Source organism: Hippopotamus amphibius, chromosome 7, assembly GCF_030028045.1.
Source record: "Hippopotamus amphibius kiboko isolate mHipAmp2 chromosome 7, mHipAmp2.hap2, whole genome shotgun sequence".
Classification (NCBI taxonomy): Eukaryota; Metazoa; Chordata; class Mammalia; order Artiodactyla; family Hippopotamidae; genus Hippopotamus; species Hippopotamus amphibius.
The window spans coordinates 110014734-110033438 of record NC_080192.1 but is presented as its reverse complement, the minus strand read 5'-3'; the positions used below and the strand labels follow the sequence as shown (position 1 = coordinate 110033438).

Sequence of the window (18705 nt, the reverse complement as noted above, 5' to 3'; positions counted from 1 at the left end):
TGGTTGCACCAGGTCTTATTTGTGGCAGGCAGGCTCCTTAGTTGTGGCATGAGAATTCTTAGTTGCAGCATTCATGTGGGATCTAGTTCCCTGACCAGGGATCAAACCCGGGCCCCCTGCATTGGGAGCACAGTTTTAATCACTGCACCACCAGGGAAGTCCCTACATTATTCTTATTAAAGAATAGATTCTTTGCATTCTTCTTTTTATTTATTTATTTTTTTTTTATTTTTTTGGGGGTACACCAGGTTCAATCATCTGTTTTTATACACATATCCCCGTATTCCCTCCCTTCCTTGACTCCCCCCCCTCGAGTCCCCCCCACCCTCCCTGCCCCAGTCCTCTAAGGCATCTTCCATCCTCGAGTTGGACTCCCTTTGTTATACAACAACTTCCCACTGACTATTTTACAGTTGGTAGTACATATATGTCTGTGCTACTCTCTCGCTTCGTCTCAGTTTCCCCTTCACCCCCCGCCCCCTCCCATACCTCGAGTTCTCCAATCTGCATTCTTCTTAATAACTGGATTAATTGGAGTTAACATTTGCTGTATGTGATGTTTATTTTGTTTTTACTGGATCATTAACAGATTTAAAGAATTTAAACTCCATTTACTCTGTGCTCTTTGGATTTTAGAGGCACATGAGAGAGAGAGAAGGTGTAGGTAGAAATGCTTCTTTTCTGGTAATATTTTGTCAGTGATAGGGCAATCTTTTCCATTTACTTGTAGGGTAAGCAATCAGAAAACTTACATCATCTCCAGGATAGATCACATTTTGGGTCATAAATCAAGCCTTGGTAAATTCAAGAAAATTGAAATCGTATCAAGCATCTTTTCTGACCACAACACTATGAGATTAGAAATCAATTACAGGAAAAAAACTGTAAAAAACACAAACACATGGAGGCTGAACAATACGCTACTAAATAACCAGCAGATCACTGAAGAAATCAAAGAGGAAATCAAAAAATACCTAGAGACAAATGACAATGAAAACAACGATCCAAAACCTATGGGATGCAGCAAAGGCAGTTCTAAGAGGGAAGTTTATAGCGATACAATCCTACCTCAAGAAACAAGAAAAATCCCAAATAAGCAATCTAACCTTACACCTAAAGAAACTAGAGAAAGAAGAGCAAACAAAACTTACATCATTCATCCTTTGTTTAGGAAAACTTGTGTTTTAGCTCTTGTTTCCTCTGTAATGCTGCTGTTAGTGGAATGATTTTTAGATGCACAACTTTTAGATCATTGGGAGCCCAGCAAGCTGGTTTAACAAGCCCACCAGGTGATTCTGATACATGCTTAACTGTTAAGGCATGGTGTGCTTGTGGGTAGTCATATTAGTGTGCTTGTGGGTGGTTTTCCAGAAAGATATTTAAAATACCAGGATATAAATTTTTAAAGTGTTTTTCTTTATTTAATGCTTTTCTACTTATAAATGGAACACATAGTATTAAAACAAGTGAAACAAAAGTTTACAAAGAAATATAGAGGTAAAAATGACCTTCCTTGATATTTCTCCTTCCCTCTTTTCAGAAGAATGGTGTTAACAGTCTGATGTGTTTTCTTCAACTCCATTATATTATCCTTATTGTGGGTTAAGGATTTTTAACACATATATGTTAAACTAGAATTTGCTGTGACTGTAAAGTAGTCAGTGTTCATTCTTTAATGATGCTATGGGATTAGAGCATTGTGAGGTTTTTATAAATGTCTGGGAAGAGTGTGGATTGGGAAGGTCAGCAGTGTAATAATTGGATGGATATAGGCTGGGAAAGAAGAGGTCATTTGTCCTTATTTCATTGCTATCACTTTAGGTATGACAAGCCCCAGTTTTTAAATCTGAAAGTAGAATATTAAGCTTAATTAACTTTGTAGGGGAAGAAAAACTTTTCTTCTCCTCTCTTAGGCTCATTGTTTGGGGGACTGCTAATTAAACTGACCCACCCCAAAAAAAACCAGATTAGTAAGAGAACAGATTTTGAGTTCACAGAAAAATGTGACTCAAGGATGCTGTTAGAATTTGGGAATATTAGGGGAAGGGGAGAGGGAGAAAGGGCACTTACTGGAAAACAAATGGCTTTTAGGAAAGATAAATGAGCTCTTTGGCGAACAGATGGAAGATATGATAGTTTTGACTTCCCTGGTTGTGAAACTCCCTGGGAGAGGACTTAATGACGACTCAGTTTTTTGGGGAGGCTCTGCTTTTAGGGAAATAAGAGAGTTCAGAAACAAAGTCTACTCTGCTGCTTTCATCTCAATATAATTTTTATGACACAGTGACATATTGTGGACCCCTTCAACATTATGTACTGTGCCAGTTAAGATGTGAGTTGTGGGTTTCCTTTTTTTTAATTTTCTGAGTAGATTATTTTGAGGTTAAACTTAATATCAGTTAGGACTCTTATTTTTGCAGGTAATCTAAATTCGATATAACTTGGCTTGTGAAGTTTTAAGTCTAGAGATACGATAGAGTTTACTTAGAGTTGCTTTATTCAGCGGCTCTGTGAGGCCATCCAAAGGACCTAATTTCTTGATCTTGTCTGTTTTTTTTGTGATTTAAATTTTGACCTAAGGCTGGTTCCTCTTTTGGCTCTAGGATGGCTACCTACCAGTAGCAGTTCATGCCACGTTCCAAGAAAGAGTCCTGCAGTTTGTCTTGATGGGACTATTTAAGCAGTGATTGTGGCCAGAGAAATAGAATGTGATGTTTGGCCTAAGATCCCCAGGAGTAGGTTATGTCTCTCGTTGGAGATACACAAAGTAAGGGCACTACTGGGAAGGGGGAAGGAGGGAAATAACTGTTGTAAGACCACCAAGAGTGTCTCCTGAGATTCTGTCCTATAACTATAGGCTTTCATTTATAGTATGATACTGTCTTTTAAATAAATCAAATTCCTAGTTAAAACCTGTTATAGAGTCTCTAGGGAGTTGACCTAGTATAATATCTTCTTTATTCTCAGTTACTAACTTTTAAACTTAGCTCAGGTTATAAGGTGAATTCAACCCTTCACTGTCATTGTAGATATTTGTAATGAATTTAGGCATTCAATTACATGACTCAGAACCACTTTGAGAAAACCTCAAGAGGATATCAATTGTTTCATGTACGATTTCATATTTTTTAGCTGTGCACTTAGGAATTCATGTGATGAGAGGAGCAGTCATTTATATGAGTGGCTGGGTTAATTTTTATTTTTTCCTGGGTTTAGCTTTTTATATAAATGTGTCAGGTATTTTTGTGGCTGCTTTCCATAAATCTTATAGAAAGATTTTCTATTTTTGAAGTAAATATAGAGCAAATCTACCCCAAGACGGGGTTCAAAAAGGCAATGATTTTTCACAAAAAAGTAAGCAATGTTAGTTTACTGGGTGGTTTAGTGAGATGTATTAAATTTTTAAACCTTTATGTATTTGGACCATTTTATCTTTGAATCTTAGTTTTCACATATACTTATTACTGATATTTCATCTACTGTTGAAAAGTAATGACCTTATTTTTAATGTTAGCTTTATATTTATTTATTTATTGGCTGCACTGGGTCTTTATTGCTGCGCAAGGGCTTTCTCTAGTTGCGGTGAGTGGGGGCTACTCTTTGTTGTGCATGGGCTCCTCATTGCCATGGCTTCTCTTGTTGTGGAGCACGGGCTCTAGGCGCGTGGGCTTCAGTAGTTGCGGCACACGGGCTCTAGAGCGCAGGCTCAATAGTTGTGGCGCACGGGCTTAGTTGCTCTGTAGCATGTGGTATCCTCCTGGGGCAGGGATGGAACCCATGTCCCCTGCATTGGCAGACGGATTCTTAACCAGTGCGCCACATAGGAAGTCCCTGAAAAGTAATGACTTAAGGTAAATTTTTATTGAAAATACTGGGACAGAAAAAATTGAAATAGTTTTTAAAAAGCTACAGTTGAATAATCCTGATACAACTATATCATTATTGTATATGTAAGTTATAAAGATACTACATATAAATAATTTAAATTTTTTGTACTTGGAAACAAAAAAAATACAAAAAAGGGAAGTATTCATATTCTGCGACCTAGAATTAACTGTCAAAACATGTTGACATTTTTTCTTATAGTTGTCCTTTAAAAAACAAAACACTGTTTTTGTAAAACTGATACCTATATAAAATAGCATTCACACAATGCAGCAAGGTAGAGAGATGGAAGTTTAAAATATCCTTTGCATCTACCACCTAGAAATAATTGTCAGTTATTTAGTCTGTTCTCAAGTATGGGCAGAGTATTGAAGGTTTAGAGGACAGATGTTGAAATTTTGTGTTTTAGTCCCTTACAATAAAGTATTGTCCCGCTCAAAATCCTCGTAGTGCACCCATTGAGACACGGCTAATGGTACAGCTAATGGTCTTTTTACAGTTGCCTACAGACAGATGTACAGATAAATTAGAGAACTTTTAATTTTAAAAGGATACAACTTAATGGTTTTCAGTGTAACAGAAAAAGAAAATTATGGGAGGGAATTGTTGAACTTCAAATGAATGATTTTTCACCACAAGAGAAGGAAAAGAATCTAAAACATAGGTTAAAGAAACTTACATTAGAAAAAATGAAGAGATTGGAGATTTCTTTGTAAGACATGTTTCAGTTTTGGAGTATTAATTACTTGCTGTGAAAGTTGAGCAGTTAGGACCACTCTTGTATATGCTTCTATAGAATTCCCTTCATACCTCTTTGTTTTTAATAGTTATATTTTTACACTGGCCAGGTCTAAAATACGCACAATATGTCTGTGGCCTTAATTCCAGTTTCCAGCCTGTTTAATGTTCACGTTTATATGTAATTGGATTCAGTGCTTACCATGTCCTTTTACCACGGTTTTTTCATTCCTGGGTTTAAAATGCTTGATTCCACTTTTATTTGGCTAGATTTGTTTTTCAGGTGTTTTGGGTTTTTTAAAAAGAAAGGTTGATGTATATTATAGTCTTTGAATTATTTCATGCTTGATAAGTGTATCTGTCGTGTAGCTTTATTCTTGAACAAATCTTCATTATTATAGTTACATCTTTCCTAAACTTTGAAGGTAAAACACCTCTTTCTTCTGACATTCAGAATTATTGAAATGTCTGTTATCACTTTGATTTACTACCGCCCCCTTATCCCTACCCTCCTCCCCTTCCCCACATTCCAGGTGATCTGCTCTTACTGCCTGGTTGCTTGAAGAATTCTTCCTTCCTCTTCTCTTTCCTTCACCCCTTAATCTTTCCCCACTTTCACCTTCCCCTTTTCCTCTGCCTGGCCCACTCTGGGCCTTGACCCCATTTTCTTTCCTTCTCTCTTCCCACCCCCTTTCCTTCCTTTCCCCTTCTTTCTGTCCACATCCTTTCTCCTGTTAATTTCTCCACCCACTTTCCTCCTTTTTGAGGTATTTAAAAGTTTAAAATTTGATTGTAAGATACTTGTCATACTAATATAATCAACATTCGTATGCTCACTACAAAGTCCTGTTTGCATACATCCCTCCACAGGATTACGTGCTATCCTGGAATTGGTGTTTATTATAATTTTCATGCCCTTCATTACTATAATATGTACTATTGGTTATTTCTAAACTTTATAAATAATATTGTCTTGTCAGTATTTTGATTGAAATTGCATTTAATTTAATGATTAACTTAGGAGAGAATCAACATCATTACAAAATTGAGTCTTTCCATCCACAAATATTATATCTTTCCTTTTTTTTCCCTTCCAGTGGTTACATTTTTTTTGGAGGGGAATTTACATAAAATCAACCAATTTAGGGCATATTATTCGTTGTTATTTAGTACATTTACAGTGTTGTGCAACCACAACCACTTAGTTCTAAAATATTTTCATTACCACCGAAAGAAAACCCTACCCGTTAGCAGTTACTCTCATTCCCAGTTTCCCTAGATGCTGGCAACCACTAATCTACTTTTTGTCTCTATGGACTTGCCAACTCTTGACATTTCTTATAAATGGAATCATGCAATACGTGGCCTTTTGTGAATGACTTCTTTTATGCCTCAATAATATTCCATTGTATGGACACCACGTTTTGTTTAGTCACTTGTTGATGGACATGTAGGTTGTTTCTCCTTTTTGGCTATTATGAATAGTACTCCTTTGAACAGTCATACACAAGTATTTGTTCGGTTCTTTTAGGTGTATCCCTAGGAGTGAAATTGCTGAGTCATATGGTAATTTTATGTTTAACTTTTTGAGGAATCATTAAACTGTTTTCCGTAATCCCTGCAGCCTTTAGCATTCCCACCAGCAATATGAGGATTCCAGTTTCTCCACATTGTTGCTGATGCTTGTTATTTTCTGTGCTTTTTTTTTGTTTTGTTGTTTTAATAGCCATCCTAGTTGGTGTGAAGGTTATTTTTTGATTTGCATTTCCTGGTGTCTAAATGATAAGCATCTTTTCATGTATTTGTTGACCATTTTGTATCTTTGGAGAAATGTCTATTCAGATTCGTCGCTCATTTTTAGATTGTGTTATTTGTCTTTCTGTTGTTGAGTTGTAAGAGTTCAATTTATATTCTGAATACTAGACCTTTTTCTAGGAGATATACATTTCTGAGGTTTCCAGTTGCCAAAAGTTGTTCATAGTGATTGCTTATTATTTTTAAAAGCACTGCGCTATTTACAGATAGATTTCCTGTTTATTTTTAATATAATTTGTTTATGCCTCCCCTGACACTTGTCCTTTTCCATAGTTTGTCTTTTAGAGAACCAACTTGTGACTTTTAAAATCCTCTTTTGTATCTTTGGGTATTTTTGTGTGTTTTTTCCCCATTAATTTCCATTCTTACATATATATTTCATCTATTTTTGGTCTCTTTTCAGCCTCTTTATTTGAGTGTTCACTATTTTTTCAGCCTTTTCTTTTTTAGTAAGCATTTAAGATTATACTTTTCTTTCTATGTGTTGTTTTAGCTAAATGCATCCCTTATGTTTTGAGAGGTATAGTTTCTTACTCAGTTTTAAGTCCTTTATTCCCATTATCATTTATTCTTTGGTTTGTCATTTGTTTAGAAATAAGTTTTTAAATTTCCAAGCTTGGTATGTGTCAGTTTCCCTAATTTTGGTTGCAGAGTTCTCTGTGTGTCCATTTGATAAGGCTTTAGTTGTTTGTCTGGATACTTGGTAATTTTTAATCTGCTGAGTTACTGAGAGAAATGTGGATTTCTTCATATAATTCAATACATTTTTGCTTCATATGTTTTCAAGGCATGGAGCTGTCGTGTGTGTGTGTGCAGGGTGGGGGGGGCAATTGAACCTTTATCATTCTTAGAGACATTTAAATAATAGTAATGCTATTATTATGTAATGCTTTTAGCCTCAGATTTATTTTGTCTGATAATAAGAAAGCAATGCCAGAGTCCCTCTTTTTTGGTTTTTACATGATATATCTTTTGCCATCCTTTTGTGAGTTTTTTTGGTTTAGGTAGAACTTATAGCTGCATTTTATTTACTTTAAAATTTAATTTGATAATCTTTTTTTAAAGGGGCAATTTTTATTTACTTCTATCAAATTATTTTGTAATTCCTATTCTTCCTGATTCCCCATATTCATTCTTTCTTACTTTTATATTGATTGGGTTTTAAAGATTCCTGTTTTGCCTCTTTTCATGCTCTTGCATCCTATCACACATGTACTAGTTTGAAATTATTTACAAATTAAAAAAAAAGTGTATGCATAACTCATCAAAGTCAAAAACCTATCAGCATCTTCTTACTTCTCCCCCAAAATACTAGGACCTTAGAATACCTTGGATCAGATGATATCTTGTCATTACTGGCTGATGTTCTAGTTCTGTCTTTTTTACCCCTTAGATTTCTATAAGTTGTTGTTAAGTTTAGATTTGCCCATGTGCTTACCGTTTTCTTTGCTATTCATTTCTTCTTCCTGGACATTCTTTAGGAGTTCCTTTATTGTGTGTGTGTGCGGGGGGTGGGGGGGGTGGGGGTGGGGGTGGGGGTCTGTTAGTCAAATGTTGTTAGTTGGGAAATATCTGTATTTCACCCTTGTTCTTGAGGGATATTTTATCTGAGTGTACATTTCCACATGACAGATGCTGTTCCTCAGTACCTGTAAGATTGTGTTGCATTGTCCTTCGGCTTGCACTATTATTGTTTACAAGTCTTGTTCCCAGGTATTGGTTCCTTTAACTGCTCTGGGTCCAAAAGTGGATTTTTCTTTTTTTCCCATCTGGATTTGCTGCATTTTCTTAGTCAGAGAATTCATGTCTTTTATCAGTTCTGGAAAATAATATTAGTCATTATGCCTTTGAATGTTGTGTTTCTTCATTTTCTTTTTCTAAAACTATTGGACTGAATTGGATTTCTAAAACTATTGGCCAATCAGTTCGTTCGATTTTTTTGATGTAAGATGGCTGTAGTAGCGCTTAGTTGTCTTTAACTTCATTCAAAACAATTTTGTTAGATTGTATGTGACACTTGTCATATCAGCCCTGCATTTTTTTAGAAAGTATCAAAATTGGTGAATTTTTGTGTAGCCATTTTAATATTGAAGATGGAAGAAAAAAGCAACATTTTCAGCACATTATGCTTTATTATTTCAAGAAAGGTAAAAACGCAACTGAAATGCAAAAAAAGATTTGTGCAATGAATGGAGAAGGTGCTGTGACTGATCCAATGTGTCAAAAGTGGTGTGTGAAGTTTCATGCTGGAGATTTCTCGCTAGACAATGTGGTTGGGTAGACCATTTGAAGCTGATAGTGATCACATTGAGGCATTGATTGAGAACAGTCAGCGTTATACCATGCGGGAGATAGCTGACATACTTAGAATCAAGCATTGAAAATCATTTGCACCAGCTTGGTTATGCGAATCGCTTTGATGCTTGGGTTCACTTAAGTGAAATAAGACCTTCTTGACCGTATTTCCACGTGCGATTCTCTACTTAAACATAATGAAAATGTTCCTTTTTTAAAACAAATTGTGATGGGCGATGAAAAGTGGATACTGTACAATAATGTAGACCGGAAGAGATCATGGGGCAAGCAAAAATGAACCACTACCAACCGCACCGAAGGCAGGTCTTTATCCAAAGAAGGTGACGTTGTATATATGGTGGGATTGGAAGGGAGTCCTCTATTATGAGCTCCTTCTGGAAAACCAAACGATTAATTCTAACAAGTACTGCTCCCAGTTAAACCTACTGAAAGCAGAACTCGACAAAAAGTGTCCAGAATTAGTCAGCAGAAAACGCATAATCTTCCATCAGGATAATGCAAAACCGCATGTTTCTTTGATGACCAGGCAAACAACTGTTATAGCTTGTATGGAATTTCTGATTCATCCGCCATATTCACCAGACAGTGCACCTTTAGATTTCCATTTGTTTCGGTCTTTACAAAATTCTCTTAATGGAACAAATTTCAATTCCCTGGAAGACCATAAAAGGCACCTGTAACAGTTCTTCGTTCAAAAAGATAAAAAGTTTTGGGAAGATGGAATTATGGAATTGCCTGAAATATGGCAGAAGGGTAGTGGAATAAAAGGGTGAATACATTGTTCAGTAAAGTTCTTGGTGAAAATGAAAAATGTGTCTTTTATTTTTACTTAAAAGCCAAAGAAACATTTTAGCCACCCCATATGATTAGACATGTGTTAGACTTTTGCATTCTCTTTCTGCCATGTGTCTGTGATGCTCTCTTTGTGATTACTTCAGATGGTCTGTTTCTTCAACTCTAATATGTTATTTCACAATCCCATTGGGTTTTTTCTTTTTACTGATTAAACTTTTCATTTATAGAAGTGGTTTGGTTCATTTCTAAGTCTGCCTAGTCTTTTTTTTTTTAAGCAGGAAGTTATTCTTTGATCGTGTGTTCCATTCTTATTCTTAATATTCCATCTCAAAAATTTCTTGGATTTAAATCTGCTCCTTACCTTCTTTCTGTTGAGTCTTACCTTTTTTTTTTTTTCTTTTCTTTTCTTTTCTTTTTTTTTTTGGACTCTCTTACTCATGGTGGCTTGTTTCTTTGTCTGTTAAGTGTGTTTAGATTATGAATTCTCATTTATCTGGTTTCCTTCTGTGCAGATCATACAGGCAAATCATATACCGCCTCATATAAAATTTGCCTTTGCTTTTGCCTTATACCCTGCAAATGTAATTAACCCAGGAAAACTTTTAACTTCTCAGCCTGTAGCTTTCTACATTCGTTAGGGCAAAGATTTAGCTGTTGAAAAAGAAACCTTAAATAAATAACAGTGGCTTAAATAGGAATAGGGGTTTAATATTCTATCAGGACAGTGTGGGCATAGGGGCACAGGGTTGGCAGGGCAGCCCCACTGTCTCTGCAACCTGTCCCCTTTACTTCTCCAGCATCCTGAGGGTGTTGCCTTCATCTTCAAGGTCCAGGATGGCTTACTACCTTATCTTTATTCCAGCCAATGAGAGAGGACTAAAGGGGAAGAGGAGGATACATTCTGGAAATGGTACACATCATTTCTGCTCACATTCTATTGGTCAGGATTTATTACTTTCAGTTATATGCCCACACCAGCTGCAAGCAAAGCTGGAAAATGTAGACTTTGTTCTTAGTAGTTACGTGTCTTGTGAAATATTGTCAGTGCTATTCCTATAGAAGTAGGGGATGATAGAAGTGACCACAACCAGCAGCCTTTTTCACTGCAAAGACAAATAGCAGACATTTGAAATCCCACCCCCAGTGAAGGCAGGCTTGCTTTATTTATTTATTTAAAATTAATTTTTATTGGAGTATAGTTGATTTCCAATGTTGTGTTAGTTTCTGCTGTACAGCAAAGTGAATCAGTTATACAAATACATATATCCACTCTTTGTTAGAATCTTTTCCCATATAAGTCATTACACAGTATTGAGTAGGGTTCCCTGTGCTATACCATAGGTTCTTATTAGTTACCTTTTATATATATAGTAAAGGCAGGCTTAAAAGTTACACATTGTCAGAGAGGAGATTCTGCCCCCATCTTCCCTTTCCCAGGGGCCCAGGCTGATGGAAGCCGGTTTCCCTAATTGTTACCGTTTCTCATGAAGTAAGTTTTTAAAATGGTCCCCCGGCTTTGCTCTATGCTGGGGACTCTGTACTTTGCAGGAGCTCAGATATCTAGGCTTCTCTAACTCAACTATACGTTTATTTGAAAAAGTGCTTATACTATTTTACCTAGTATTTCTAGGATAGTGGAGTTTTTGCTTTTGTTTTTGAAGATTTCTAGTATTTTTCATATTTGTTCTCTCTAATTCCTGTAATCTCTTTTATGTGAATTCTCTCTGATTATATCAAGTCTTTTTGTAATGTCAGTACAGGTAATTTGATTCAATTTCTCTTCTCTGTTATGTTGTATTCATTTGTATTTTAATGATATTGTTAAGCTCTAACTTCTCTTTTTTTATCTTGTTTCTTGATTCATTTTCCTGTTTTGGAGTTCTAAGCCTGGGTTTATTTTGTTCTGTTTCCTTTGTGTAGTCTGGTGTAATGGGTGTGTGTGTTTCTGGTGCTAGGCGGGTGATCATTATGTCTTGTTTGTTAGAATACCTCAGTTCTAAGTTAGAACACCTAGTTGGGTGGTATATTTTCTTATCCATTGTTTGGTAGGAGTAAGGCATTAATGAAGGATACTCCATTTGGTGTGTGGCCTAAGGGTGTTTAGTAAGTTAGAGCTCAATCATCACTTTCTTTCTCTTGCTTCACTTGGGTTTCCCAGCAGCATTTTCAGAATAGTATTCTCCTGTCTGACCAAGGAAGTTCCCCCTTCAACTCTCTTATCGCTGGGCTGGGATTATTAGTGAGATTTCTCAGGGTTTTGTTGACTCGCCAGTGGATTTCTGGAAGGTGGGAGTGAGGATAGGAATTTAGCCTGGCTCAGCCTCACTTCTCGTTTCATTGAAAAAAGGCAGTTCTGTAACATTGTCAATCCACCATTGTAGCATTATTTTTTTCCTTGGGTTATCGTAAGTCTTGGTCCTTGTTTCTAGATCATCTTCATTGTTTGTTTAAATAATTGTATAACATTCTGTTGATGTACCATTGTGCAAATATTGTGATGTTCTATTATTTCCAGATCTTGTTATAACAGATAAATCCGTAGAGATTTTATTCATCCCATGTTGTTTGCTTCTGTTGCATTATTTCCTTAGATTGAATTCCTAGGAGTAGAATTGCTATGTCAGAGTATAACAAATATCTCTGAGTCTTGTCGCATATTGCTTTTTCTTTTTTAAAGGTTATAACAACTTAGATTCTCACCAGAAATGAATGAGTATACTAATTTCACTGTAGCCTCGTTCGTATTTGGTGATAGGCTTTTTTTTTCCCTTAAAAAAATAGCTATAGAATAATATATTAAGGTTGCTTAAATATTCATGTCTTTTATTATTATGGAGCATTAGCATTTTTCTATGGTTTTAGTTTACCACTTATTTTCTCATCTGTGAGTTGTATGTTTTTATGCTTGCCCATTTAATGACTTGATGTTTTTCTCATACATGCAAACAAGTGCCTTTTTATAAAAGAAAATGTCAACCTTTACATTTTTAAATTTTGCAAAGCTGTTTTTACAAATCTTTTGCCTTTTAAAAAATTAGATTTATCTGAAATTTTAAATTTTAGTATATTATATAATTAAATCTTTTGTTGGTTTAAATTGAGAAAGTTATTTGATAAATGTTTTATTCTCTTTTTTTGCTGGCTTTCTGTATTGTGATTTTATTTCCTTATTGTGGGGTTCAGTTTTGGTATGTGAAGAAGTTGTGCTCTGATTAAGTGGATAGTAATTGGTAGAAATTTATATCAGTTTCACTTACTGACTTTTAAAAAATCTCTTTGTTTTAGAAAACATTCATTTTTACATAAAATTAGATCTTTTTATAGTTCTTAATGTCTATAAGGATAGGGTTCACTCTTTTTAAAAAATATTCTTTCATAATTTTGCCTGTTCAAGCTTTAGTCATTTTGTTTCAAAAAGGGATTTCAGGAGCTAACTTTCTGAGATTTTTAAGATGGATCCTTGATTTGGGCAAAAACTAAACATTCTGTTACAGTCTTTAAACATGGTTTAGGGGAAAATACAAATAAAAATAATGAATACTGTTAGTGACAAAATTATCATTTGTACTATGTCTGTTTCGTAGGAATAATTTTTGTATATCTAGAGGTCTGAGCTCCTAATAAACAGGACTCTTTACATCTGTTAATAAATAGAAATTTGTTATAGTTGTGACTGAGTAGCTTATGGATAGTGAATCATTTAAATCAAAACATTAGTGAATTTTCAATTAAATAAGCAAAATACTTTCATGACTTCCATCTTTACCTATCATTGATAAAATTTAAATATTCTTTGTTCTGTTTATAGGTGGAAAACCATGAATTTCTTGTAAAACCTTCATTTGATCCTAACTTGAGTGAATTAAGAGAAATAATGGATGACTTAGAAAAGAAGATGCAGTCAACATTAATAAGTGCAGCTAGAGATCTAGGTAAGAGTGGGTCCTTGGAGGTTGAATCATTCTTTTGTCTGTATAGTATCCACACTGGAGCCAGAATTGCTTTCCTAGAAGACACAATTGATTATGCCATTTCCTTGTTTAAAGGGCCAGCCCCTTTTCTACTGAATAAAATTATAGTTGCATAAAGTTTACATATGGGGTTCTTTACATCTGGAGCCTGGCCTCCCCTTCAGATTCTTCTCTTACTAATTTCCTTAATCCCAGGATGACTCCACGTTCCTGCCAAACAAATAACCCCACCTGCCCTTGCATCATGTCTTTTAAATAAGACCTATTTTTCTTATTTATTTATTTATTTTTCTTTTTTTAAGACCTGTTTTAAATGTCACCTCCTCTATAAGCCTAATTCTACTAGGAATAGTTCATTGATTTGACTTTGGGGTTCGCAAGCACTTCATTAATATTAACTTAAAAAATTATTAGATTTAAATTCCCTAGATTATAAATTCCCTAATTAGTCTACACTGTTTTGTTCTGAGTTTATAAACCTCTTTGTTCGGAGCATCTCTCAAATGTATGTTGAACAAATGAATCTTAGCGTATTAGAAGACCCCTCAGAGCAGTAATACTCTTGTATTGTTATATACCCATACCAACATATCCAAAAATTTTTACAGATAATTTCCAAGGGGGGTCCATAGATGAACTAGATCCTAGATGTAAGAATCTTTGCCTTGAAGGATATTGAAATTTACTCTCCTCATTTCATAGATCTCTCCATATTCTGTGTCACTTTCCTCCCTGGTCAAGTGAGGTCTGTCTTTAGTTGTTTGCTGCTTCTAATATTCTATAGTCATGCTTTAGCAAGTAAGTTTGTAGATACTGTCTCTCTTCTGGTTTGGGGTCTAAAGATCACGTTGATGAATGAGACTATGAGGAGAGGACAAACATAAAAACTCAAAAATCTTAGGTGCATGAAGTCTAGCTGATTGATCATTGCTTGTTTTGTAAATCTTCCTATACTTAACACAAAGTATATGTCCTAGTTTTTCTAGAGTTTCGCTGTCAGAATCTCCTTTTTTGGAAAGTGTATTTGTTTTCTTTAATTGTACTTTATATTAGTTCCAGAGAAATGCTTTGGTTAACTAAAGAACCCTCAGCAGAACCCCTGAAGGGCAACGGCCTTATCTTATCCACCCTCATGCCCACAGCATCTGCAACAGTGTGTGCTACCCACTGCTGCTGCTCTGTAGCCTTGGGTGATTTTACTCAGAAAGGCATCCACATCGGAAGCTGACATTAATAAGGGGATTTAAGTATTTTCATGTAGTTCTTTGAGTGAAGTAAGTGAAGTAGGATGTGCATCTTTCCCAGTTGGATAATATTAATAATTTCCAGTTGCTGTCACAAAATAAAAGTAAATTTTTCACTATTTAGATTTGAGTATTTTAAACACTTAGATTGATAATGGCTGGAGATATCTATGAAATATTTTTTCTTTTTTTCCTGATCACGAAGGCTTGGATCCTGGCAAACAGATTAAACTGGATTCCAGCGCACAATTTGGATATTATTTTCGCGTGACGTGCAAGGAAGAAAAAGTCCTTCGTAATAATAAAAATTTCAGTACAGTAGATATCCAGAAGAATGGTGTTAAATTTACCAACAGGTTTGTAAGTCTATGTTAAATTAAGTCTTTACCAGTCCCATGAAACTATTCTCTGACGAAATGTGAGTGTTCTGTGATAAGGAAGTTTTACTTTATTTATTGTTAATTGATATAAGGCATAAGATAAGATTGATGCTTTTTTTTTCCTTGCAAGAGGTTGGTCAGGTATCACAATACCACTTGTTAAATAATTCATCTTTTCCTTGTTGACTGAAATGGCACTTTTGGGTCTATTTTTAAGATTATTCTTTCACGTATCTCTCTTACTTTCCTTTTATCAATGTGAAATAGATTGTATTACGTTTATTTTGTTTCCATATCTGTTAGAGTTAGTTCCCCTTCATATCTCTGTTAGTTATTTTCATGTGTTTATTTTTTCTAAGGAAAACTGTTATCCTTCATCAATTAAATTCTTCTAGTATATCAACTGGATGTATCATTTAATTTAGGGAGATGTCTACCAGCCTTAATGAGGCTATTCATTAGACTATAGCTTTTTTTAAAAAAAAAATCGTGATCCATGTTGGAAAAAAATCTTACCAATTTTTTCTGCTTTTTCTCTTGTTGTTAGGAGGTTCCTGAGGCAAATTATGCATAGGTGGAAAAAGAATTATTTAAAAATAAATCTTCTGTGACTGGGAGAGTGAGGGCATTTATCCTTTCTCTTCTGTATTGTTTTAGAACTTATGGTCAGCCTTATTCCCACCCCTCCTGAATATTGCTAGTATTTACAGCTAGCTTTTGTATATATTATAATCCTCTTTTATCCATTTATTTAGTGTTTTGAGTGTCTGTTTTATGCAGACGTTATTCTAGGTGTTCAGACAACCTAATAATGAAAACAGTCAGTCTGTTTAGTTTGTTTCTCATAACAACTCTCTGAGATAAATAGGACAGGTTATAGTCTCTCACTTTTTAGATGGAGAAACTGAAACTCCAGTTCCCTTGGATTGGACAACTAGTAACAATAGATACTCAAACCTAGATGTTCTGTTGCCAAATTTATTAGTTGCTGTTTCTTGATCACACTATATCCCTGATTCAAGAAATTTATATATGTTATAACTAACCAGTGGGTGATTCGAAGATGATTATAACACCCCAAAAGTTCTGTCTTATCTAAGCTGAAATATATATACAAGAGGTTGAACTGACTGACCACAGTGGTTCCAAAAGTTGTGAAAAATTCATTTGTTCATTCATTCATTGATTTTTGTCAACAAATTGAATGCTTGCTGTGGATCTGACTCTGTGATCATGTAATTGTCCTTAAAAACCTCTGATGTCTGTCATCCAGAAAATTTTTAAATCTACTGTAACCTATACAATCTGATCCTGCCCACCTCTTCTTTTCTCTCTGGCAGCTCTTCCCTTCACACAGCAGTCTTACTTTTATAATGCCTTTGCTTCTTTCTTTTCTTCCTTTAATTCTTTCCATTTGCCTGTTTCATAGTAGTCTTTTTGTGCCAGTGTACGGTTCTTGAGCTGTATATGCATATTATGGCATTGGCTGATTCCGTCATGTTCACAGTTTTTGCCTTGATTGACTAATACCCTCCTCCTGATCAGTACTTCCCCCTCTTTCTTGTATCCTCTGTGACCCCCTCGTCTTATCTTTCTGTTTTTAACCTCATTCCCTTCTTTTGATACCAGTGAATATATCTTCTCTGTTCTCATTTTCAGCATTTTTTATTCAACCTGTAATTTTCATTTACTCTTTAAATTGCTCAGTAAGATTGTTTTCATAACATTTTCCTTACTTTAACAACTTTCAGCATCAAAAGACAGCTTCCTACAGTAATGAGAGAAACTGTGTGTGGGGTGTGTGTGTGTCATTTATTTATATTTTAATCAAAGTATAGTTGATTTACAATATATTAGTTTCAGTAGTACAACATAGTGATTCAATATTTTTATAGTTTATACTCCATTAAAAGTTGTTATGAGATAATGGCTATCATTCACTGTGCTGTACAATATATCTGTGTTGCTTTATCTATTCTACACATAGCAGTTTCTATCTCTTAATCCTCTACCCCCTATTTCCCCCTCTCCCACTGGTAGCCACTAGTTTATTTTCTGTATCCGTGAGTCTGTTTCTGTTTTGCTGTATATATTCATTTGTTATTTTTTAGGTTCTACATATAAGTGAGATCATACAGTATTTGTCTTTTTCTGTCTGACATTTCACTAAGCATAATATTCTCTAGATCCATCCACATTGCTGCAAATGGCAGAATTTCATTCTTTTTTGTGGCTAATACACCCACACACCACCCACATCTTCTTTATCTATTCATCTGTTGATGGGCCCTTGAGTTGTTTCCATATCTTGGCTGTTGTAAATAGTGCTGCTTGTGTGTGTATTTTGAGAGGGAAGATGACCTCTGTCCTAAATAGGCATGAGGACTTATTCCATTTAAATGTTTTAGAAAAGGTCACAGTTCAGAATTTTATTCAAAGGAATAATTGTTATAGCAGGAATTGTGCCAATGGGCCATTCCAAGCAGCATAAATGTTAATATTGCTGAATTCCAGTCACATCCCTCCCCGACGAGTTGCCCCTTTTCTACTGATATTTCCATTTTAATTATTGTTTTGTTGCCTTATAGGATAATACTCTGGATATATTTTATATAGCACACATTACCTCCAGTAGATGTTTTAATATTTGTAATAATACCATTATTTTGATTTGCAGTAAATTGACTTCTCTCAATGAGGAGTATACCAAAAATAAAACTGAATATGAGGAAGCCCAGGATGCCATTGTTAAAGAAATTGTCAATATTTCTTCAGGTAAATTTAATAGAACTAATACATTAAATGTTGTGAATACGACCTGGTTTTTGGTAGTAGAAAAAAATATTGTTTTGTTTGAAGAGTGGGTTTTGTTTGGTTTTTTTTTTTTTAAGCTTTTACACACTGTGACTGTTTATTAAACTCCCTATGAAGTAATGCATGCTATATTGTGGTAGGAAAATTAACCAGATATTAGTCTTGTATCTAGAAAGATGAACTAGTGCAGGCTAAGAAATGGGAATATTCTGACAAACAAAGGCAAACAGAAAAGCACAGAACGTGTTGTAGTTGTAACAAGGAAAAACACCAAGGGCCACAAGGCACGAATAGCTTGTATCTGTAGGCTCGTGCTCTAGGTTTATGGAGATAAATACCACTGAAAACCAAATAGAAATTACACAGGAGGCAACCCTTTTTGGATTCTATGTGCCATTTTATAGATTTTCAGAGTCTATTCTAGAAGGCACTGTTAGAGATGATTGTTTTTTGGGGTTTTTTTGGCTACACTGCACAGCTTGTGGAATCTTAGTTCCCTGACCAGGGATTGAACCCAGGCCACGGCAGTGAAAGTGCTGAGTCCTAACCACTGGACCACCAGGGGGGTCCCATGATGACTGTCTTATAATTAAAGGTACGGCATGACTTGGCTCTATGGTATTGCCCTTAGCATGGAATGAATGTATAGCACAGGGTAGGTGGTGATGTGTTCAACTGGAAGGCTTTGCCTATCGTCATGTTTGTATTGACTGCAACCTTTATTGTGCCTTTCAAAAACTCACCACA

General features: G+C 35.2%; 1 protein-coding gene across 1 annotated transcript in view; it reads left to right on the top strand.

Annotated features, from left to right (window-relative positions):
* MSH2 (mutS homolog 2) overlaps positions 1–18705 on the top strand; it is a 67276-nt gene that overhangs the window by 38284 nt on the left and 10287 nt on the right. Inside the window, exons 9-11 of the mRNA XM_057742806.1 lie at positions 13358–13481; positions 14970–15120; positions 17822–17919. Coding sequence (XP_057598789.1) covers positions 13358–13481; positions 14970–15120; positions 17822–17919 — 373 coding nt within the window. The remainder of the gene's footprint in view (positions 1–13357; positions 13482–14969; positions 15121–17821; positions 17920–18705) is intronic.